The sequence below is a fragment of the Dioscorea cayenensis genome, chromosome 17, assembly GCF_009730915.1.
Source record: "Dioscorea cayenensis subsp. rotundata cultivar TDr96_F1 chromosome 17, TDr96_F1_v2_PseudoChromosome.rev07_lg8_w22 25.fasta, whole genome shotgun sequence".
Classification (NCBI taxonomy): domain Eukaryota; kingdom Viridiplantae; phylum Streptophyta; class Magnoliopsida; order Dioscoreales; family Dioscoreaceae; genus Dioscorea; species Dioscorea cayenensis.
In genome coordinates, this window is record NC_052487.1 from 16,672,103 (window position 1) to 16,696,953 (window position 24,851).

Sequence of the window (24,851 nt, forward strand, 5' to 3'; positions counted from 1 at the left end):
GTCCGGGTCTGACAACCTTGGTTTTAAGAAAGTTTGCAAAATTACAAATGGATTTGAAAAACCAAGAGGAATGAGAAGGTTTATTATGGTGCCAAGGGTGCCAATTACAATATTTGTTTTTGAAAATGCCAATCTAGATTTTGTTATCAGAATTCATAATAGCAAAGATATGTTTGGCCAAGCGTGAATGTTGGACCAGTCTGAGATTTCTGATACCTAGTCCTCCCTTTGATTTTTTATTTTTTTTTGTGTAGTAAGGGTCTAGCCAACAGAATGGAAACCAGTGCTATTGCCGCCATTACTACAAAGAAAGTTCCTACCAATTCTAGAGATAGAGTCTAGAATCGAAAGAGGAAGATTCATGACTGATAAGAAATAGTTTGGGATTGCAAAAATAGTGCTATTGAGAAGAACCGATCGCCCAGCTATGCGAAACTATGCGAAACTATGAAATAAGCTTTATCACAAACAAACAAAAATACTTCATAAGTATTTAAAAAAAAAAAATCATCCATCCATTTAGCAAGAAGTGATGAAATTGTTGTGGGCATACATCGAAATTGGCGCAAATTAATAGATTATATTGATGTTTATTAATTTCAAGTTATTTACTAAACAATATTAAATAAAAATAATTTCATGCACTTATTAAGAAAAAAACTCAAATTTATAATTGTCCATAAATCAAGACATCCAAAACATGTCTTCCACTTCCTACCAAAATTTTGAATTTTTTAAATTAATTTTGCAACAATATTTGGTTTCCTAAAAAGAGGTAGGGTTGAAATAACGTGACTAAATTATATTATAAGGTTTAAAAAATAAGTAAAAATTACTTTTTCATATATAATTGAAATAATTAATTGTTATGTTTAAATTTTAATAAGAAGAAGTAACAGTAGTTTTTTCCAAACTCTTTCACTTCCTTAACAAATCCTTCAAATTTAGTAAATTTCCAAAACATCCTCAGTTTCAAAACTTTTGCTTTTCAATCCAAATTGAATTAAAGTTACAAAATTGCCCATGTCATACCCTCTCACTAACGGGCCAACGGAACGACATTCTATTAAAAAAAACTAAAATGTAAATGGAAAAACCAAAGGGACTATATGATCAGAACGAAAGTATATAAGGAGTTTTTAATAATTTTCTTTTAATTCAATAATATTAAATCCATTATGAAATTTGGAGTCTAATCCATAATATAATCAAATTAAGAAAAAGGAAACATGAAAATGATTTAAAGATAACATAATGTAAAGTTAAACTTGTGAACATCTAAGTTTTGTTTATTTAGTATTTAGTAAGCCGATACATTTAATTTAATTTAATTGTCACTAATGCAACAACAATATAAATTATTTTCTTGATTCCCAATTGGAAAACAACCAGCTGCTTCACCAAATCCAAATGTGTTGCAAACTTGACCACAATCTTCATCACATAGACCAACACAATATAAATCTTGGTCATCTTGTGCTTTGCCACCTGAATTAATAACAAGCAAAAAAAATTTATTATTTAAAATATTTAATGAAAATTTTACTGTTTGAAATATTTAAAAAAACAATTAAGGTTTGCTTGCTGGTTATCCATTCTGATTTTTCATTTGATGGAAAATAAAAAAATTTCAAAAAAATGTATTTGTGTACTCCTTTTAATATAATTTTTATAAAAAGTCAGAAAATTATATATATATATATATTCAAAATTTTGTTGTGAACCAAATATCTAATTATGCATATGTGTAACCATATATATAATCAGAAAAGAAAAAAAAAATTTTTTTATAAAAAGAGAGGAAGGGTTTTCATAGAGGTAAAAGTTAAGTTGCAAAGAGAAGTCATGAGGAGACAAGAAAAAGAAAAAAGCAATATAATAGTAATAAAGAAAACTAATTACATGAAAAACTGAAAACAAAGATAAGTACAGTCCAAATAAAATTTTTTCGTATAATTTTTTTTTCAAGATGTTCAAAAAATCATAAGTTTATACATGCATACCCATTGATGAAACCAAGCAAACAAGGAGTGCTATGGCTACAAGCTTTCTCATTCTTGAATTATAAATGAAAACTAATTTTTCCCTATGTGATTGTTCAATGGTATGCATCTATGTGTGTGTCCATATATATAGATAGGTGCACACATTAATTGATATGCAATTAGTTTGGATAATCTATTCATGAGAATGGCATGAAGCCCTTTAAATTAGGTGCATAATCTTTGATGGGAAAAATTACAATAAGGAATTTTTTTTAATGAATTAATTAAGAAAAGTAGTTAAAACCTTTAAAGTTAAATATACACCTATGTAAGTTAATTCATCATATTAAAAAGACATAAATATGTATGGCATGTCACAAAGTGGGGTTTAGGCTTTAATAGCTGACAATCTTGGCATGTTCCGAGTTGAGATTTAGTTCTTGCTTCTTCATCATAAATTATATAAAAAAGGCTAAATTATTATTCCATTATTTTGTTTCCCCCTAAATTGCATTGGCGGTATATAGCATACTAAAATCAATTATTTGTCCATAATAAAGAAATGGTGCGATATTTTCCTCCCTGTTTGGTTGTTGAGAGTTAGGAACATATTTGTACCAAAGTCTTTTATCCATAATTTATTAAATAAATAAATAAATAATGCCATGAGATTTCAAAATGGCATTGTGATTGAACTCGAAAACTTTGAATAATAATTGATTGATGATAATCAAATAAAATTTCTTTAACAAGATTAAAATTAAAACTAATCCATAAATGAATGGATGCAAAATTTGTACTTTCCAAAAAGCTTGGTTGCCATGAAAATAAGAAAATAAAAAGTTGAACTACACATGACAAATACATTATTTAGAATATTTCCATAAAATAATATTTTACTTTAACACAAAATTGTATCATCTACATCCTTGATTTCATTTATACAAATAGATGCCGTGATAGCCATAAGGTACTCTTTGAGGTAATTTTAATTTGGCAACAGGTTCTTTTGAGAAATTCTTTGCATCAATAATATATACCTGTAAAAGAAGAACAATTTAAATTAACAAAGCACATTTAATTGTATTAAGTTTTCTCGTTCATCATAATATCTGTATATTTATTATTTTTTGTATTTATTTTACTAAAAAGAATAAACTCTAATCTATGGATATGATTTAAAAATTAATTTATTAAACAAAGAACCATTATAAAAAAATAAAATAAAAATGGTATAGAAATATTACTTTGGATTGATTCTTGTTTTCATCATGGACATAGCATACCACCCATCCATCATCTTCATCAATCGCATCTTGTTTCTTCACAAACTCAATTCCAGAGCAAAAGTGATTATCATCCATTACATGATATTCAACTTTGATATTTCCATTAATTTCCTGAAATCCGTAAAATAAGTAATACTTATAAGTTATTCATCACAAAAGTTATCAAGGAGAAAATATAATGAAATTATTCACATTGAATAGTCCAAACCTCGTCATGTTCATCAAAGTAAAGCTTTGCAAACATCTTGTATTTGAACATCCCTGCATTTTTAATTCATTAAAAATCAAAATATCTTTCAAAAACCATTAATCAAAAGTACTAAGAGTTTTTATCAAAAATTTTTAAAAATTTCTAAAAGTTATTTAACTATGAGTTTCAAGTTGTAATTGGTCTTTGAAATTTGTTAGTTTTAACCTTTTAAACAAAGTATGTTCATTTTAATTAGCTGATACGAACTAAAAATAAAGTAAAACGTGTCTTAAAGCAACAAGAGGAATAATATCCATCACGTTTGAAGCTATTAGTGACTTTAAGCCTTTATCTATATAGAGTAATATTCATATAATATTTGCAAGAGTATAAGTTAAGGAACATTATGAATTACCTATTGTAGAGCTTGCAATTGAATCAGCAACTTGAGTATAGGAATACTTATTCTTAATCCCTGTGAATTGATTGTTAATAACTGGGAAATCCATTGCTACTCCATTTTCAATAAGATACCCTTCTTCCACTCTATGAGTTTTCAAGTTAAGCCTCCATTCATAAGGGCGAGAGAAAAGAACCCCATCCTTTGAAGGATCATAATCTTGTGAACTTTCATCATGTTGAATGTAAGCTCTTCTATACCATTCAGATCGTTCAATCTTATCGTCTGGAGTTGTGATTATTGTATCTAATAATTTGCAACCTCTGACGATTACCTACTAAAAAAACACATTTATGGTAAAACACAGTATATATTTATATATATTTATTATGATCGCAATATATTTATATTTTATAACATTTATACAATTATATATTTACTAATTATGTAATTAAATATAATCCACTTATGGATCATAAATCATATCATGTTATGCCAACCCTCAAAGGTCGCATTATATTTATATTCAAATTTTGGATTAATCATGTTTTTTTTTAATTTTTTTTGATAAATGCAAAATTCATGAAATCATAAATATTTAGAATGTTACCATGTGAATAGAATTATAGAAATAACCTTGTCGTCGTCTTCAAAGCAATTGATAAGGTGGTAAGTACAATGATTCTTGACATTAAACCAAAGAATGGATTCTTCATCACCAAACCGAGGCATCACTCCTATTCTTGATTTTGCATCTCGATCAAATTCAATAAATCTAGAAACACACCAAATAAAAATATCAATCAATTTGTTTTAATTTTTTAATTTTTAATTAAACTTTTAAAGTTCAAAGATAACTCACCGTTTCCCGAGGATTGGCCTTTCAATTCCAAACTTTTGAGGATAGTCTAAAATGATATTATAGCTGAAACAAGCACACCAATGGAGAATTTATATTATAATAACAATATATTTCTTATTTTATATAAAATATTGAATATATATTATAAAAATAAATGTATTTCAATTTATTCTGAAGTTTAACTAAATACTAATTAACAATTTTTATTCAAGTTTAATAAGTCTAATTAATGATCAATAATTTTTAATAACCTGACTTGGAAAAGTTTCATAAATAAAATTTCTAAATTATATATTTCACCAATTTTTCATCATCTTATTATTATTATTATTATTATTATTATTATTGTGTTTATACCAATCTTCGATCCTTGAACCAATGGACATATCTTTAACTGGCCAAGAATAAGGAGGTTGGTTTATTCAATATGTGATAGTATCGTGTCTGTCCATAAAGCATAACATGACATACATGTTTTATTTCTTTTTCTATAGCATATTTTATGGCATTTTTTACTTGTTTTATCGCATGCGTTGCTTAAGAGCATATATATATAAGAGTGGAAAGTGTGGATTATCTAGAATTGAACTCTCTCACAACTACACAAAAATAAAATAAACTTCATCCTTTCCCTCATCTTTCATTTTTCGGAAATTAGCTTAGAAATTCTGAACTCACGTAGGCGCATGGTGCGGACACGAATGCACCAGATTTATTGCCTAGCATGATTTAAATGATGTTTTGGCTAATTAATTGTGTATTACCTACATAAAATTATTATGCATGTTTATATGTGTTATAAATTTCATTTATTATTTATTTTAGTGATTTAGTGCCTATGTTGTATGATGATTTTTCCCCCAAAATATTATTTTTTTATGTACATGGAAGAAGTGTGACATCCATATTTACTCTAGTAGATTGTTGTAATGGGATTTATTACTTGATTTGTAATTATTAATGGTTTGTATCATTAATGTTGAGGCCTTATAGGGGAATGAATTTTCACACAAATTTTATGCATATAGATTTATTTTGGACATAATTAAGGCACAAAATATCAATGGAGAACTAAAGATGGACTTATTTGTGGTTTGTGATTGGTTTATTCAATGATGAGAGGATATGTTCCCCTAATTAAAATAAAACTAAATTAAATGGATATATATAATTAGGAACTTGATGCCCTTAAAATTAAATTATTAGTGATGATTAGTAGCATGTTTGTTAAATTTTCTCACTAATAACGTAAGTGGGAGTTGAGTTGACTAATTAAGATTAATAATAAAAAAATATGTGCTTAATTAAACCTTTATAATAATCTAGTGAACTGAAACCAAGAGTACGACAATTGAGGTTACTAGGGAAAAGACTTGATGGATTAGGTATAATACCCTAGTTGGTCCCTCGCATTTTCTCTCTCTCTTTTGGTCCTCTCTACTCGGGAAATGCTCCGACTAGCTCTACTAAAACGCTGCCCACTCATTAAAAGTGTCTGAACAGCCCTCTACTTTTGAAATATGCTTACTTAGTCCCTCCAAGGTGGAGCACGTTTAAAAGTAGAGGGACGTCAGGAGTGATTTACTAGCACCAAGTGGGTACATTTTAAAAAGCTGAGGACTAGATCGGAGGCATGACTGCAGAGAGAAAGTACGAGGAGCTATTATGGTGATTATAGCAATTATGGCATGTGGCATAGGAAGGGTTAGTACCTTCTAAACGAGCATAAGTTGCTTGATCATCTAATCAATAACACCTGAAGCTGGGAATTCGACTAAACATCACCGTGATTGTGAGGCTTATGATCTTTAGTTAAAGAGGGGCAGAAGTACACACTTTACTTTGTTAGTATGCATGCGTGATGATATAACTCATTAAAGAGTTTGAGCACTACCAAACTATCAAAAAGATGTTGGATCAATTGTGGTTAAAACATAAAGGGACTACAGCCACAGGGCATCGTTCCTTGACGCTTAGGCTTTAATTAGTATATAATAAACCCAAAGCACACTATGGTTGAACACCTTAGGGTGATTTTCTGCAATGATAAGAGCATGAAGGCATGAAGGCAGTAGGCTATAATCTCACAGATGAGTAGCTGGTTCTAGATGTCATCAAGTCACTTTTTTGAGTCCTCATGGAGACAAGTGAAGTTGATTCTTACACACAATGAGGTCAAAAGACCTTTTGATAATATTCCCCCACCATTTGGAGCTTGAGATGGAGTGTAAAAATATGAAATGTAATACTATTACATTAGTTGCACTAGATGGTCATAAAGTGATGGCTCTAAGTGTAACAAGAGAAAAGCTGAAAAACTAAGGGCCTCTAGAAAGGAAGATTGTCAATTGCTACAAAGGCAAGTGCAGGGGGAAGAAAGACAAATCTAAAATCATGTGCTTTAATTGGACAAAGAAGGGACACTATGCCCAGGGGTGTATTGACTCCTGTGAGGTTTGTCCTTATTTTCCTTCTTTTATGCATGCTTTTATTTACATACATGTATTTTTCTCTCATTCTCTCAATGATTAGATTGAAGATATGGGCAGCAATAAAACACTTGAATTTTAGTCATGTAGACTTCGTAAATTACCATAAGTTACTAGTGGGTAAACATTTTATAACAATGGGGAACGGAGCAGAAGAAAGGGTTGTAGGTGTGGGAACCTATTAAATTACTTTGTGTAGTGGGCGCAAATTACTTTTACATTATGTGCTTCTTGTGCCCACTGTTCAATCTAATCCATTTTTAATTTCAACACTTGAAGACTCTATTTTTCTTTTCCTATCAATAAGAATGGTGTGTCCATTTATCTTGACTGAACCCTGTATGGTCACAGACACTTTAATTTATAATAGTTTATTTATGATGGATTTAGAATGCATGTTTAAATCACATAAATATTTTGTTAATATCGCATCTTCTTATGATGATGTTGCATCTAAAACCGTGAAAAATAGTTTGCTAGATTGGGGCACATTGGACATGATAGAATATTCAGATTGGCAAGAAAGGATTATTGGGCTCTTTAATCAAAGTGAATCTTCCTACTTGTGAGCTTTGTCTTATTGGAAAAACCAGTAGAAAGCCTTTTGGTAAAGTAAGAGGGCTTCTCGTAGAGTTAATTTACTTTGATATTTGTGGGTCTATGAATTCTAAGGAACATAATAGTGGGACTTTACTTCATCATATTCATAGATGACTTCTTATGATATAGCTCAGTGTTTATGTTTCTCACCCTCCAAAGCTTTTAATTATTTCAGACACTTTATCGCAAAGGTTGAGAATCAGAAAGAGGAGTATTGAGTCTCTTTACACTGATACAGGCTGAGAGTATATCTCTTATCAGTTTCAGAGAATTCTGTGAGAACAAAGTTATACTTCGATAATTAACAATACATGGAATTTCATAACAAAATGGGGTTGCTGAAAGAAGGAAATCGAATTCTAGACAAGGTCATGTTGATGATGGCATAGGTTGATCTCCCAAATAGGTTTTGGGGGAATATACTTATAACTGGGGCTTTTATCCTTAACATTATGGCTACCAAATCTGCCCCAACTACTCCATATGAATTATGGAATTGCAACAAGCATGCTTTGGAAGGCTTATATCCATGGGGATCCGCTGGTTATGTTTATCCTTCTTCTCATAAATATGGGAAGTTAGACCCTAGAGCTAATAAATGCTCTGTTTATTAAATATTGTGAATATTCTAAGGGCTATGTAATGTGGATTTAGTAGAAGATGATTTTCCTAGTATTGGTGAAATCAAATAGAGTCTTGGGCTCCATGAGTTAGAAGAACATCAAGATAGTGAATTCTAAACAAATTTAAATTCACAATCGACTCCAACCAATATTGAGATCAGTAGGAGCGCACAAGATGGATCTTATTATTTAGAATTACATAGAAGCCAATGTGGACATATTCCATGTAAACGCTTCAAAATGGAAGATAGGTCCTTCTTGAGCATCTCTATAAATGTTGATAAGCCTTCTTCTAAAGAAGCAATGAACTGACCATCTTCAAGTAAATGGTTTGTAGCAATGGAAGATGAGATGGAATCCATGATTAAGAACCATGTGCAGGATTTAGTGGATCTACCCCGTGGGCACAAGACAATAGGAACCAAATGGGTGCAAAGGTCAAGCGTAAGGCAAATTGATCAATTGATAAGTGTAAGGCCCAATTAGTAGTGAAAGCTATACCCAAAAGGAAGGTGTAGACTATGAAGAAGCATTTTCTCATGCGGTGAGATTTACATCTATTCGCTTATCCTAGTTACTATCACGCAATTAGATTTAGATTTGTTTCAAATGGATATGAAGACATCATTTCTCAATGGAGAAATAAACGAGGAGATTTATATGGATCAACCCATAGGATTTCACGCAAATAGGCAAAAGCCCAGGGTGTTTGCTTAAGGCGTTCCATTTATGACCTAAAACAATTATTGAGGCAATGGTATATTAGATTTTATCAAGCCCTTACATTAGCAGGCTTTACAATGAGTGAAAGGAACATTGCATGTATATAAAGAGACAAGAGAATATGTTTCTCATACTCTCTTTGTACTTGGATGATATTTTAATAGCTGGGAATGATATGGAGATGAACATCACCACTCAAAGATGGTTTCCCTCTATTTTTTAGAGGAAGGACATGAGCCAAGTAGATTATATTCTTGGGATTAAGATCTCGAGGGATCGTTCCAAGAAATTTTTGAGCTTTGTCTTAAGAGACACATATTAATAGGATCTTGGAATGTTTTTGTATGCAAAACTGCATGCTCGTTGATACTCTAACAGACCTAAGTATGGATCAATGTCCCAAATCAGAAGAAAGAAAGCAACAAGTGGCTAAGGTGTCATATACAAGCGCAATCGGTAGTCTAATGCATGCCATTATGTGTACATGACCTGACATATGCTTTGTAGTTGGGATGGTCAGTAGATATCAAAAATAATCCCAAAGCTGTGCATTATGCTATGGTCAAGAGAATCTATAGATATCTAAGAGGAACCACCAGCATGGCTTTATGCTATCAAGGTGAGAACCTCAAATTAATTAGATATAGTGATGTTGATGAGTCTACTAATAGAGATGAGAGGAAGTCCACATTAAGCTATGCCTTTATTTTTGAGGAAGGAGCCATTTTATGGTGTACTAAGAAGCAATAGTGTGTGTCATAGTCCAAGATGGAGTCCGAGTATGTTGCATGCACAGATGCACCTCAGTAATGTAAGAGGCGATATGGTTGAGGAGATTTTTTTGTAGCCACAACATTACATAGCATTTGTGTGAGGCCACAGTTATCTATTGTGATATCACAGCTATCATTGCTTATTCAAAGAACCCAAAGTATCATGGAAAGACAAAGTACATTGATACCCTTTGTCACTTCATTCTGAGATATCATTGCACAAAGACTTGTGATTCCGAAGCATATCTCCACGAGCGAGATGGTTGCCGATCGCTTTACTAAACCCATTGCTAGAGTTGCCTTTTTAGAAGTACATATGGGGTTTAGGTATTTTGAGGATTTGATATACTTGTAAATTTACTTATGCAATAAAAAAAATGTGTTTTCTTGTTTTTGCATAGTAAATTAAGGTTTAATTGAAATGATGCATATAAAAAATTGTCACTAGGCTAGATATTGCTTTCTCACTCTAGAACATCTCCCCAACCATGTGATAGCAAATGGAATGAGACAAATTGGATTGCCAAGTACTGTTTTATTAACAATCTCCTTAATTGCTTTTGTGTGATCAAGGATTTTATATGTTGCCTTAGCAAAGTGCTAAGATGAGACTTTGTGTAGTCAAACATAAGACTTATGTTGTCTATGTAGCTTGTATAAAGCATATTTGAATCTTTGGTGGCTTAAGTCAATCACTTTGTGGCATAGATTGGACCATGTTTTGTATGGTGTATTTTTCGAGCATGACAAAACTAGTGTGGAAGCTCTAGCATAGCATGCATTTTATATTGCATGTGCTTAAATCGACTAACAAAGAGAGATGAATGGATCCCTTCTTCATCATTATGTGAGCCCTGTGGACTAGTGGTCCACTACCATACTCTTTGGGACTTGAACCTATGTTGAGAAATTGAAGATTGGTGGTGCTACTTTAGCATATTATCCAATGGCGAAAAAATAATGTGGTCTAAAGGAATATGCCTAAAAAAACGATCAAAACTTGTTGGATTGACTTGAATGTTTGAGACAAAACAATTTAATTTCACACAAGTTATTTGTGATTTAAAGCTCGAACGTTACAAAGATATTAGTTATCAATGAACATAATTTGTTTATGGTAACCATGATCACAAATAAATCATAGGGTTTTGTATAGCTCTATATATGTGGAAGGATCAGAGGTGCAAAATCTAGTGTGATTAAAATGATTTAGGGTATAATGTGATTTTGAGTGATGTAGCATTCATTTGATTGTGACATAATGTAATGATCCTCATCGGTACCTTTCTTGTATGGTCACACACTCCACTTCTCGTATGACTATGAGAGTGAATCTTTGAGGTTAAGAGATAAGGCATATGTTGCTGATTAGATAGCATGGGTTGCTATTAATGAGGCATGTGTTGTTGCTAATGGAACATATGTTGTTGCTATTGTGTACAAGTGAAAGAATGTAACACTATTGTGCGTGTATTCATAAAGCATAATATGATATACATGCTTTATTCCTTATTTTATGCCATGTTTTATGACATGTTTTATGGTATGCTTTATCCTTGTTTTATGGCATGCATTTCTTAAAAGGGTATTAAAAAAGGAGTGAAGAGTGTGGACTATGAAAGGATTGAACTCCCTCGCAGCTGCACAAAAAATGTCATAAACTTCGTTCTCTCCCTCATCCTTTATTTTCTCTATTTAATCCACCATCTTTTGAGCTAGAATTTGAAGTGTGAAGATGAAGCAACTCTAGTAATTATTTTCAACCAAGGAGAAAGTCAGAAAGGCCTAAACTCATGCATTGAAACCTTTGACGCACAAGTTGGATTTGTAAAGAGCCACTAAAGTAAAAGTTGGATTTGTTAGGTCAGCACAAAGTTTTTGAGATTCTTGGCCATTAACAAACATTAAGCACTTCCTAACTAATACAATAAATATCTAAAAACCTGAGTATATAACAACAAATAAATATATGAAGAATCTCAAAATCTAATAACAAAAACTTCTTACTTTTCTGTCACACCAACATCATGGATTATGCATGCGCTTGATTTGAATTTTAAATCTACTTTGTGAAGCATTTGTTTGCCATCAGCTGGTGAAACACAATATAAAGAAAACTTAAAAAATGATAAAAAAAGACCAAATAAAAAAAAAAATTATGTACAGTTAAGGACCCAAAATGATTATTTTTAACTAAAAAACAAAAGCTGAAAATGGGTCATCATATCTCTTTGAGAGACTACTGAAGACCAAAATTGCTTTAATTTTGAAAAAATATTACTATTCAATTTAGACATAGTTAACCAACTTAAAAATTTAAAATTAATAATAAAAAAAGAAATTTAAATAGTCATACTACTATTAATTTGATTAAATAATACATTTATCTAGTATGATTTCTTACCTGAAATAACACCCAAAAGAAAGTAAGGTTTAATGATATGACATCCCCATCATAACCAACTCTCCTGTGCTTGGAACTTTCTGTGTTAATTTAAGCAAACAAAGACCCAAGTAAATCATTCATTTAAGTAATCCTCTTACTTATATATATATAAAAAATTTGTTTGTATCTGGTAAAAAGTATTTACACACGTAGTCTTGTACAAAATAATCATCGGGAATCCAAGCTAATGATATTTGACCAATGAGGGTTGGTCCAAGTAGCAAAGACCTGACAAGTAATTTTGAGTTTAAATTTTTGTATGCAAAAAAACTCCTATGATGAGAGGTCTACCACTTTAAAGTGATCTCAATAATCTTGTCTTGCACTGGTTTAGGCCCCGTGGCTTTAAAAAACTGGTATGTTAAAGACTTTAAAAATTTAATGTTATGTGGACCCCTTGAGATTATATGGATTTTTTTAAAAAAAAATATTATTTATTGATTAATTAAGAAAATTTATGTGTATATTACAATTAAGTGTGGGATTTTAAAGTTTACAATGATAAGATAAGAAACTCACACTTATATATTTAAATCTATTTTTTTAAAATTAACTGACATGGGGACTATTATTTTATCTAATAAAAACAAATGATAAATTTTTAACATTTAAAATAGGTAAAGTGAGATATGCAGTGTGTTGGCCTTTTTGGCCTATCGGCACCTATGTCTCTTGTGCATGGATGAGGTTATAATTTTGACTCCCTCACTGCCACAAGGTAAGAGCATGTGATATAATTAAAAAGCCCGCACATGCCCCTAACACATAGCTTGTCCCCATTTATTAAATAAATATATATATATATATACACACACACAACCTTTGGGTGACTAGTGAATGGACGGTCCCAAGCTCCATTGACACTCCACTCGTTCAAAGTATTAAGAGTAGAAGGATCAATCTCATAAGGTGAGTGGTTCTCCGTGATTGCATAGATTTTTCCTCCATGTTCAAACACATTAGTGTTGCAAATATCTCTTGCTGCTTTGCCAAATCTCATCTTGTCAAAATAACACAAATTATCATAATAATATTAACAAATAGTTTGAAAGAAAGATAAAAGAGTGTCTTTTGTGTGTTTATGCTATGATTTATTAATTTATGTATTTTTTTAGGTTTTAATCTTGAAAAATGCGGCAATCACATATTAATCAAAGAGGTGTCCACATGAGCACAGAATTGAACATCCAGTCCATGCGCCCTCACCCAAGGATGCTAGGTTTGGGTTGCAAACCTACATGCCACAACCAGGGACCTGTTGCCACCACTACTTCTAGTTGGACTTGAACTCAAGGTTCTTAAATGCCCACATCACGCCTTTTCGTAGTGGGGCTAATGCTGTTGGGCTATAAACCCTTTAGCATTTTGATTTTTTTACTTTAATTCTTTTCCATATTTCTATACGACATCCGCTATAAATTGAGTTAATTGTTGATTTTTGAGATTTGTAAAAATTTATTTTATTACATATCATGAGATCGTTTTAGTGGTCTGTTTGGAAAATATAGGGTTGGTGTTTCTAACTAAATCACATAAAAGCGTAGGAATTAAACAAGTAAGATCAATTTGGGATATGTTTCCGCTATCCTTAGAGTGATTTAGGCATCCTATCACAAAGATTTCCAAAGAGCGTTTTATGCGGTCTATCCAATGATACAACTGAAGATCATGAACTTAGGAAAAATGTGATTTTTCCAAAATCTCACTATTTAAAGATAGAAAAGTTGAGGACAAAGTTGTTTGAATGCAAAGAATTTCTTGAATGGAAAATGGCTTGAATCAGGCATTATTTATATCCACCAAAAGAGTCATTTGAAGAGGTACAACTTGTTAGTATCTATATTTGGTCTTCATAGTTTTGGTTATTCATTTGAATATTTGCTATGATTATATTTGGTTACTTTTATACTTGGTATAATTATATTTGGCCATCTAACATATACAGACCTAGGTATATTCTTGGTTATATATTGTTTTTGTATTCCTAAATATATATTATCAATACACATTTAGGTTTATCAAACCTTATTCTTCTTTATGGTACCCCAGCCTGGTTTCTAAATTTTTCCTTCTCTTTCTTCTTGCACTCCTGATATTGTCCTGTCTTCTATCCTTCACAATGTCAGCTATTGATTCTTATTTACCACCTAGCATTACTCCTTTGAAAAAGGAGTTACACCACCTTCCCATTTTTCTTGAAGTCCTTATCCTACAATCTCTTTATCCAATATTAGTCAATGTATTTTCAGAAACACTTAACTATTCTAATTACTTATTTTGGCATGAACTTTTCAGGTCATCAAGTTTATGAACATGTTGATAATTTTGTTCCTCCTACATCTATTGATGCTCTACGGTATGGCCAGTGGTTGCAAATTGATTATCGTGTTCTTTCTTAGTTTCAATCCACTATTTCTCAACATGCCATTCTTGCTCAGACTCAATCTCTATACTTGTACCAAACATATTATAAATCAAGGTGGACGTGATGGCCATAGATATAGGCATGGTAGTGTTCAACCTTTTTGACCAAGGACTAATAATGCCTCTACAAGCTTTTCTTCTTCTGGCGTGCTTGGTCCTTTACCTCATGCTTCAAATACTGTGGAAGTTTAGCACTTTAAACATCATGTTCAATGTTATATTTGTGGAGGTTTGGGTCATGTGTCTCAACTTTATCCTTCTAAATCAAAAGTTAATGATGATCCATAGGCATTAGCTGTGTTCCTTACCAATGAATCTAGCACTGACAGTTATGTCTTCGATTCTAGCGCTTCTACTCATATGACTGATGATCTTGATAAGCTTCTCTCTCTTTCTCCATATTATTGTCCTGATATGATTTGTGTTAGAAATAGTATTGAGTTACAAATTAAATTCTTTGGGTCTTATGTTATTCCAGCTAGTTCTCATAATCTTATGTTAAAAGGCATCCTTGTTTCTCCTGCCAATGGTACTCAATATTCTAATGGTATCCATTTTCATTTTTCATGTCCATACACTTCACAATAGAATGGAAAAGTTGAATGTCTTCATCGCACTATTATAAATATTATTTGTATTCTCCTAGTACAAGCCTTTATGCCTCCTTCCTTTAGGGTTGAAGCACTCCTCACAACTAGTCATATTCTTTATCTATTTGCCTACTTGTTTTACTCAATTATAAATCCTCATATGAAACTCTCCACTATAAACCACCTTCCTATGATCATCTTTGAGTATTTGGTTGTGCTCGTTGCCCTAACCTTCTTTCATAAGCTCCATATAAATTATCTCTTCGATCCACTTTTTGTGTCTTCTTGGGATATCCCCCAACACCACAAAAAGGTTACAGATCCTATGATCTCAATTCTCACAAAGTTATTACTTCTCGCCATGTGTCCTTTGATGAGAATCTTTTCCTTTTGCTCAATATACATCATCTTTCCCCTTTTTTTCTTTTTCCTTGACTCCTTTTCGTACAAATGATCCACAAGATCTTATTCCTTCTATTATTCAAGATCACTCTTCTTCTTACATGTTATTACCCTCTCAGGATAGTGATACCATATTAGCAAGTTAAAACCCTCAACCCATGACCAACCCATGTCCGTCTCGATCTCTAACACAACCTCACTACCCTCCACTGCACATGAGCCTAATCTAATCCTTTTCCCATGTCATAAGCAACTAACACAGAATCCTTATCTCTTAACCAACCCTTACCCATACGCCATCCCATGGTTACATGATCCCAAAATGGAACCAGAATACCCAAAGCTATTTTTTCTTTACATGGCACTATTTCTAATGCTCTTCCTCAAGAACCTAAGTATGTACATGAAGCATGTCAGGATCCATATTAGCTAAGAGGCATGTAGGAAAAGCTTAATATATGTTTTGGCAGAAAATTAGACGTGGACTCCTATCCTAAACCATCAACCTTACTGTCTTTTGTTCTCAGTGGATTTTCAAAGTTAAACATGTCGATGGTTAATTAGAACAATATAAGGCTCATCTTTTTGCCCGAGGTTTCGATCATAGACCTGGTATTGATTGTGGTGATGCCTTCAGTCATCTAGTGAAGCATATTACTATCCACACTGCCTTAGTTATGTTGTTTCGAAAAATTGGCTTATTCATCAATTACATGTCAAAAATGCATTCCTCCATGGATTTCTTACTAATACTGTCTTTATGAAGAAAACTCCTGGTCTCATCAACACCACTCATCTAAAATATGTTTGTAAGCTCAATTAGGCTTTATATGGTCTCAAACAAACTCCGTACTCTTGGTACCACGGATTTACTTCCTTCATGTGCTCCAAGGGGTTTGTTAATAGTAAAGATGATTCCTCCATGTCTATGTATTATCAAGGAGAGAATATGGTTGTTTTTCTTTTTATGTGGATGATATTATTCTCATGGCCTCCTCAACATCTTTATTATCATCCATTATTACTTATTTGCAACACTAATTTTGCTATTTCAGATTTGGGTGACTTGCATGATTTTCAGGGAATCTCTTTTACTTGTTATTCTTCCAATCTATTTCTTTCTCAAGGTAAATATGATCGGGAACTTTTTGACTATTGTCATATATTTACAACCAACTCTTTTTCTAAGTTTGTTGATTCAAAGTGTAAAATATCATTAACTGATGGTGATCTTTTATTTGATGCTACAGAGTATGGCAGTATTGTTGGTGCCCTTTAATATCTTACTTTCACATGTCCTGACCTAGCCTTTGCTGTTTAGCAAGTCTGTTTATTCATGCATGCTCTGTGGACAATTCATATGAAGATTGTTAAACGAATCTTGCGGTATCTTACGGGTACCAATGATTATGGTCTTTTACTTTCCCCAAGATTTCTAAATAAAATGGTAGTCTATTCTAATGTTGGTTGGGCTAGTTGTCTTGACACTCATCGATCCACCTCTAGTTACTGTATGTTCTTTGGTCCGAAACTCGTATCTTCGTCCTCAAAAAGCCAGCCTACTGTTTCTTGATCTAATGCTAAAGTTGAATATTGGGTTGTTGTTAATGCTGTGAATGAAGCTTCATGCCTTCATTCTCTATTGTCTGAGCTTGGCCATAAACTGCTATCTGTGACTTTGGGTTTTGCTATTTTTCTTGCATATAATCCAGTTCAGAACATGCACACTAAACATGTTGAAATTGACCTTGACTTTATGCATGAAAAGTGGCTGCCAGGACTATTCGAGTTCTTCATGTTATTTCATCCCTTCAATTTGCAGATATCATGACAAAGGGTTTACCAAGTATCTTGTTCTCTGAATTTTACTCCAATGTGAACATGCAGTCCCTTCTTATTCAAATTGTGCGTTCGCGCTAAGGGTTGTTAGTGTCTATATTTTGGTTTGCTTGATTTTGGTCATTCATTTGTATGCTAATATTTGGTCACTTATATACTTGGTATAATAATATTTGGCCATCGGTATGTATAAAGAAGACCTAAGTATATTCCTTTGGCATATACATACAGTTTCTATATTCCTATAAATATATGTTATATATAAAGGCTTATCAAGCCTCAACCTTTATCCTTAAATGAAACTATTAGCTAGCCCTTTAAAAGATGTTTTTGAAATGTCACATCTTTTTAGTCTGACAATCCATTGACAATAAGAATACTCTTTCAAAATATATTAATTAATTTAATTAATCACACCCAAAAAATTATTTTTAAAATGCTTTACTTCTTTGGCCCAAAAATTACATTCACTTAATATTAACGGTCTATAAAACATGTTAGACATCAAACTAAAAATAATATATTGCATGTCACTTTACAAAACTAACCTTTTGGCGTAACATATAAGTCCCATGCTAGTATTTATTTGGATTTATAGTGTATGATTAACAAAAAATGATGGAATAATTTAATTAAATAATTAGATGATTAAAATGAACAAAAATGTCTACTTGCGCTAAGCATGAAATAACAGCTATAAGCTAAACTAAACTTTGAGAGATTGTTATCTATATATATATATGTAATGAATTTGTGTAGTTTTTAAAGACTTAAAATCAAAAGGATGTAAATTACCAAGTTGAGAATAAGAGCTACGAGGATGGCAAAGGGTTGTCCATCAGCTGAAGGTATGCAGCCATACTTGTTATTCGCTTTATCAATCAGGAATGTTTTGGACTCGACATACTTATTCTTGTATGATATTATCCATTTTCCTTCGATATCTTTGTTAAAATAAGTGGCATGTAGCATCCCATCACCTTCATATGAAGTGTAGGCAGTTTTTCCAAAAATGGAAATTGCCTCCGTCATAGTTGGGTACAAATAGTTTGAACCTGAATATATAAGCCTGAGTTGCCATTCTATCAATATAATTAGACTTCACATAACTCACCATTTCGGATATAAACACCTTCAGGAAAATCTTGAGGGACTTCTCCTTCAGAGATTTCAACCATCGTCAATTCCTTGATTTCATCCACTGGAGCGAAATTTCCCTGTATGAACATCATCTTATTTTTAGAGTTTTTTACAAACTCTTACGATCAATGTCAGAATATAGATATATTATTGCTAACCTCATGAAAAGTTGGTTGATCTACGAACTTGTAAGTGGAATCAACAAAGGCATCCAAGATGGTCTTGATAATCATTTGCAAGGGTTTGGCAAGTGATAGCTTTAATGAAAGCTGTTTCCATTCCTCCTTCATTAAAGGCTGTCAAAATTCAAATATATTTATGTTTAAACACCTATATCTTCAATAACCATAGAGGAAAGCATATATATAATAGAAATTAAAATTATTGTTTTATGATCCAGAAGAAGGCTGAACTCTTGTTTGGAGAAACACAAATGAGATGAAGAAAGAAAGTAATATATATATATATATATAAAATTGAATTGTGTAAAAAACAAGTGCGAATTAATCATAGTCTATGTGAAAATAGAGCTAAGCTCCCGTGAAGTAAATAACAAGAACAAAATCAAAAAACAATAATATGTTAAATGGATTAAAATATTATAATAGTCCTCTACTTTCTGTAAATAAAAAGACTATTATTTATATTGACTACCGATGTTGGGCAATATATAAGGCATTCACTCTCCCTCGGGGAATTAGATATTCAAATCTGATCCAACGCATGGTGAGTAAAGAATTATTACTCTTATCGCTTTATCAAAAAGTAAGCAAAAAGTCAATATAAATATTTTTTCACAAATAAGACAAGTGCATTGAAGAGACATGCATATATGGAGGTGCATCAGTTATAATGGTTTAACAATCCCTAGAATTTTTTATGTGGAGCGGGCTAACACACGAGGACAATGACAACTTGCTACGTGACCCAAGATGATATATATGGACCATATATAACCCTACAATGATAAATCTCTTTATCATTCAACTTTGGAGAAATGGAGGATATCGCTCCTCACGCAGTGGACCACGAGAATAGTGAATGAATATTACTATACAATATTCTACAACATTTGCATAGTAATGTACAATATCAAGAACAAGAGGTTTTAATCCATGGGTTGTCCATTCACCATTTTAATGAGATACCACTGGGCTAAGAGTGGTTTTCTAACTTTTGCTTACTTATAATAATAAAAAAATTCTAATAATAATACAAAAATTACTTTCAAATTAACAGGGATTATCAATATATACTTTAAGATGAAAATACCAATCATATAAAATATAAACTATCATGATATGCCAAGCAACCAAAGATATTTCCGCACAAACTATATTACAAGACATGATCACTAAGATTCTTAATTATATAAACATGCCTATGATTAATATGGAATACTACTAAATAACATTATCCAATACATAAAACGTCTGAAACATCTAAAACATGACTACTTAACATAAACTCAGAAATGTATATAAACACTTAGCATTTTCCAATATATACATGTAAACATGACTTCTAAATATAAACTCACAAAATATATATATATATATATATATATATATATATAAACACTAACCATTTTCAAATATATATATATATATATCACATCACATGAAGAGACATTTTAATACCTTAAATGATGAAGTCACTGAGAAAACCAAGTTGTGGGGAGGGAAGATGGAGAAGGACTTGCCTTTTGCTTGCTACATGTTATCATACAAGAACTCAACGTTAATGCCATGAGAGAGAGAGAAAGAGATGTAGAATGTATGAAGAGGGTTCAAGAGATTAATTCATAATGTAAGTTTATACAAGGGAAGGTAGAGGTAAAAGACAAAAGATTTGTTAGGGAGGATCAAGTAATGAAGGTGGCTAGGAATCTTCAACAAGCACTTTTGTTGCAAATACAATGAACGGAATTGATACCTTTCATTTATTAATTAGAAAAATTAGTGCAAATCCTTACAATGATATGATATTCTTTGTTATCAACTTGTTGGCACAAGGCAAGGCAGAGGTAAAAGACAAAGGGCTTGATAGGGAGGACCAAGTAATGAAGGTGCCTCGGAATCTTCAACAAGGACTTTTGTTGCAAATGCAATGAACGGAATTGATACCATTCAGTTATTAATTAGAAAAAAATAGTGCAATTCTTTATAATGATATGATATTCTTTGTTATCAACATCTTGGATAAATGAGTTTCTTATGTATTAATGATATGAACTAGTTCCCTCGTTGTTAATTTGTAGTATTGAATGGTCTCTTATTGTTGGTTTCTTGAATGGTCTGTTATTGTTGGTTTCTTTAACATTGTTCAAGAACTTTTATCATTTGATTAATGTTATAGTGTTCTATGCTTTTAAGACCTCTTCCATGTATGTCACACACACACACACACAATCAACCATTTAACAATTCAACCTATCTCATCTATCTCATAAGATGTGGGGTTTGGGATCCATTTCATATGGTGGTCCATTGACCAAAAAATAACCAAGTAAATTAGACTTAAGGAAAAGAACATAAAAGAGAAGAAAGATTTCTTTTAAGTAGAGGAGGAAAGAGAAATTCGAAAATAAGGAGAAAAAAACCAAAGAAAGAGAAAGTTTTGTGTTCTTGAATGATGATAGATGGCCAATTTTAATAAAATTTTAGTCACATAATTCTCTCAATAAACTTTTTTAAAGTAATAGAAATACTTACACATGGATATTGTACTTATATGTATATACATACTCATGTGTACACCATTATTGTATTTATATGGGCTGGTTTCCTTTAATGAAAGGCATTCATTCTTTCTCACATCTTTTATCTATCATGGTATCTGAGCGCTAGCCGATCTCACCGAAATTTTGTTCAGTTTGATTTATGATGACAATATTGTTTGTTTGCTTCTTCTTTGCCAGAAATTTGTAAGCCCTCAGTCGAACCTTGTTCGATCTACGACCAACTTTGTCCGCGCACACCTTTTTGGTTTGATAAGCTTTGCAAACTCACCCTAACTATCATTTATGTTGTTTATTTTCTCTAAAAAAAAAAGGTCCAGCCGTTGATCCGCTGACAGACGATGAGATCCTTGCAAGCCGATAATGAGATCCTCTCTTTGTTGAGCTTCCGTTGAGCTTCCGACAAGCTCTTGTTGAGCTTCCATTGAGCTTCCGACGAGCTCCATACAACTAGCTCTTAGCCAACGCAGCCCTCCGACGCAGCCGCCAACCTCTCCACACATGAGCCCCAGCCACCACTGCTCCTTGCTCATAGCCAATCGCTGTTACTTGCCGACGCTGCCCAAAATATTTTTTTCTTTGATTTCCCGACTATGGGACATGCAGACAAGCACAAAATTCCATCCCATTTTTTCAGCATTCCACTTCCCAAAACCACTTCCCAAAATTTGTCTTTTCCCTTTATTAGTTTCCTAGCTCCTTTATTCCCTTTTTTTTTATCATTCCACTTCCCAAAATTTGTCTTTTCCCTTAATTAGTTTCTTAGCTCCCTTATTCCTTATAACAGTCCTCACCATTATTAGATAAAACTGAAAAAAAACAAATAAAGACACACACACACACATTCCAAGTCCCCAGATTTGTTTTTCCCTCTCATTTGTTTAATTCCCACCATTATTTTTTTAAAAAAATGGCATCATCCTCCTCTTTTCCACATTTCCTACTTCTAATCGATATCAAATTAAATGGTTCCAATTACAGAGAATAGTTTATTATCGTTCACATTGTTTTACTCGGTATGGATCTAATTGGCCATGTCGACTGTACCCTAACAATCCACCCCTAATACATCATGGACATTTGCTGATCACCGTATCATGACCCTTACTTGTCAGTCTTGTAAGATTGATGTTAGGATGGAAATTGGATATCTTCTCACTACTCCTGTAATGTGGGAACACTTAGGTCGTATGTTTGAGCATTCCAGTTCTGCTCGTCATATGCTATTTTGCAGGACCTTACTCACGTATATCAACGTGAGCATTCCGTCAGGGAGTATGTCAGTGACCTACAATCCCTGTAACTTCATATTTATTCTTTGGAAGAGTCTACTTGCTTGACATGTAAATGTTGTAAAACTTGCACTCAGTCTTCCCAAACACAACGCATCTTCGAATTCCTGATGCGTCTTCATCATGATTTTGAGGTTGTTCACTAGCAATTGCTCAATCGAGATCCTCTTTCATCATTTGACGATGTCATTTGTAGTGTTATTGCTGAAGAAACTCGTCTCAGCACATTATCTCCATGATTTCTCCCTACAAACATAGTTCTCGCCATGACGTCTTCACACTCCTCTAGGGTGCCCTCCGGTCCTTTTGTGCCACTAGCTCCTGCTTCATCGACCTCTTCTAAGTCTTGTGTTATTTGTCATTACTACAAGCATCCTGGTCATATGAAGAGTCAATGTCTTAAGCTTCAGCAATGACAGTAGTAGTAGTCATCACAGTCTCTTCCTCCGCCTCAATCTCCTGCTTCCTCTCCTCATGCTGCCTCTGTCTCAGCTTCAATTTCTCCTTCCTCTGTTGATCTTCTCTCTCAGGTTGCTCATCTTATCAAACAAATTCATTATATGCACCGTGCTCTGCCCTCCAGCATTTCCTCTTCTATGTTTGTTGCCTCTAGTATATCTTCCTCCTCCTAGATTTTAGATTCTGGTGCCACTCATCATATGACTGTAGATATATCTGGTTTAGTCTCTATTTCTACACCTCACACCTTTTGTAGTGTTTGCACTACTGATGGGAGCCTTCATCCTGTCTCATAGTGTGGTCGTCTTTAGTCCACTTCATTTGACATTCCTAACGTCCACAATGTGCAAGTCTTAGCTCTCAACCTTTTTTCTATTAGTCATCTCACTGATCATAGTCTCACAGTTACCCTATCATCTTCTACTTATACTATACAGGACCATCTTATAGGCCAGAGGATTGGGATCGGGTGTAGAGTTGGTGACTTTTATCATTTAGACTCTCTTTAACTTCCTACTCTTCCATTTTCTGACATTGTGGCTTCTGTATGTTCTCTTGATCATTGGCACAACCACCTCGGTCACTTGTCTAGTTCTCGCCTATAACTCTTAGCAAGTTCAGTTAGTCTTAGTTCTGCTTCTTCCCTTCTTTCCCATCCATGTATGAGTTGTAAACTCACTGAATAAACTGCTCTTACTTTCTCTTCACATGAATCTATTTCAGATTCTACTTTTGATCTTGTTGACTCTGATGTTTGTGGTTTTTCCCTTTCTCATCTATTGGTGGTTTCTTCTATTACATATCTTTCGTTGATAATTTCTCACGCTATACTTGGCTTTATTTAATGCATTCTCGATCTAAGGTTTTGCCATTTACTCTCAATTTGCGCAAATGGTATATACTCAGTTTGGTAATCGCATTAAGTTATTTCGCTCTAATGGGGAGTGCGAGTATCTTTCTACATCATTCCAAACATTACTCTCCACTCACAACACTACTCCTTAGTAATCTTATCCTTATACACCTGCTCAGAATGGTGTCGCTGAGCGTAAACATCATCATATCTTGGACACTGTACGTACACTTCTTTTTGCCTCTTCCGTCCCTCAATCCTTCCTTGCTGAGGCCATTCTTACCTCGGTCTATCTCATCAATAGCACTCTTACTTTCAGTCTCTCTGGCATCACACCTTATGAACGTCTTTATTCACTTCCTCCCTCCTATGGTCATCTTCGCACTTTCTGTTGCACCTGTTTGGTTCTTTTGCTTGACGTCGAGCGAAACAAACTCTCTCCCCATTCTGTTATGTGTATTTTTCTTGGCTATAGCTCTAAACATAAGGGTTATAGCTGCTATGATCCTCATTCTCACCGTCTTCATAATTCCCATCACGTCACGTTTCTTGAAGATACTCCTTACTTCTCTTCATCATTCCCAAATCTTCCTTTCTTCAGTCTTCCACCAGTGCATCCTCTTCTCTCTCCTCGGTCGTTTTTCAGAGTTCTACTACCACTACCACTTCTATGCCCTCTCCTGAAGACTCCATAGACATTTCCTTTGCTCCTCCTTTTCTCTTCCTCTGGGT

The 24,851-nt window shown here is 33.0% G+C and overlaps 1 protein-coding gene and 1 long non-coding RNA gene across 4 annotated transcripts; both read right to left on the reverse strand.

The window, feature by feature from the left end:
- Positions 1-1,239: 1,239 nt before the first annotated feature.
- On the reverse strand, positions 1,240-2,097 carry LOC120281409. Its single transcript, XR_005542558.1, has 2 exons — positions 2,004-2,097; positions 1,240-1,488 (listed from the first exon to the last, which is right to left on the reverse strand). It is a non-coding gene; the product is annotated as an uncharacterized LOC120281409 (long non-coding RNA).
- Positions 2,098-2,786: 689 nt separating this feature from the next.
- LOC120280266 (carotenoid 9,10(9',10')-cleavage dioxygenase 1-like) lies at positions 2,787-20,583 on the reverse strand. 3 transcript variants are annotated; one of them, XM_039287043.1, is made up of 13 exons: positions 20,416-20,583; positions 18,934-19,071; positions 18,750-18,852; positions 18,431-18,690; positions 13,201-13,380; positions 12,339-12,418; positions 11,942-12,026; positions 4,727-4,789; positions 4,501-4,639; positions 3,880-4,198; positions 3,483-3,535; positions 3,233-3,385; positions 2,787-3,025 (listed from the first exon to the last, which is right to left on the reverse strand). In XM_039287043.1, the coding sequence occupies exons 7-13, from the start codon at positions 12,010-12,012 to the stop codon at positions 2,921-2,923; spliced, it is 903 nt and encodes a 300-aa protein (XP_039142977.1). In that variant the 5' UTR covers positions 12,013-12,026; positions 12,339-12,418; positions 13,201-13,380; positions 18,431-18,690; positions 18,750-18,852; positions 18,934-19,071; positions 20,416-20,583; the 3' UTR covers positions 2,787-2,920. The 3 variants fall into 3 exon arrangements, with proteins under 3 accessions (XP_039142977.1, XP_039142979.1, XP_039142978.1); XM_039287045.1 differs by lacking the exon at positions 13,201-13,380; XM_039287044.1 differs by having other exon boundaries at positions 18,431-18,852.
- Positions 20,584-24,851: the final 4,268 nt, after the last annotated feature.

Bases quoted from the DNA above. Each gene is read 5' to 3' on its own strand.
- LOC120280266 (XM_039287045.1), bottom strand. From the start codon at position 12,012: ATGCTTCACAAAGTAGATTTAAAATTCAAATCAAGCGCATGCATAATC. The intron at 3,386-3,482 runs GTTTGGACTATT...TACGGATTTCAG, and splicing joins ACTTTGATGAACATGACGAG to GAAATTAATGGAAATATCAA. The intron at 3,026-3,232 runs GTAATATTTCTA...CTTCTTTTACAG, and splicing joins AAAACAAGAATCAATCCAAA to GTATATATTATTGATGCAAA.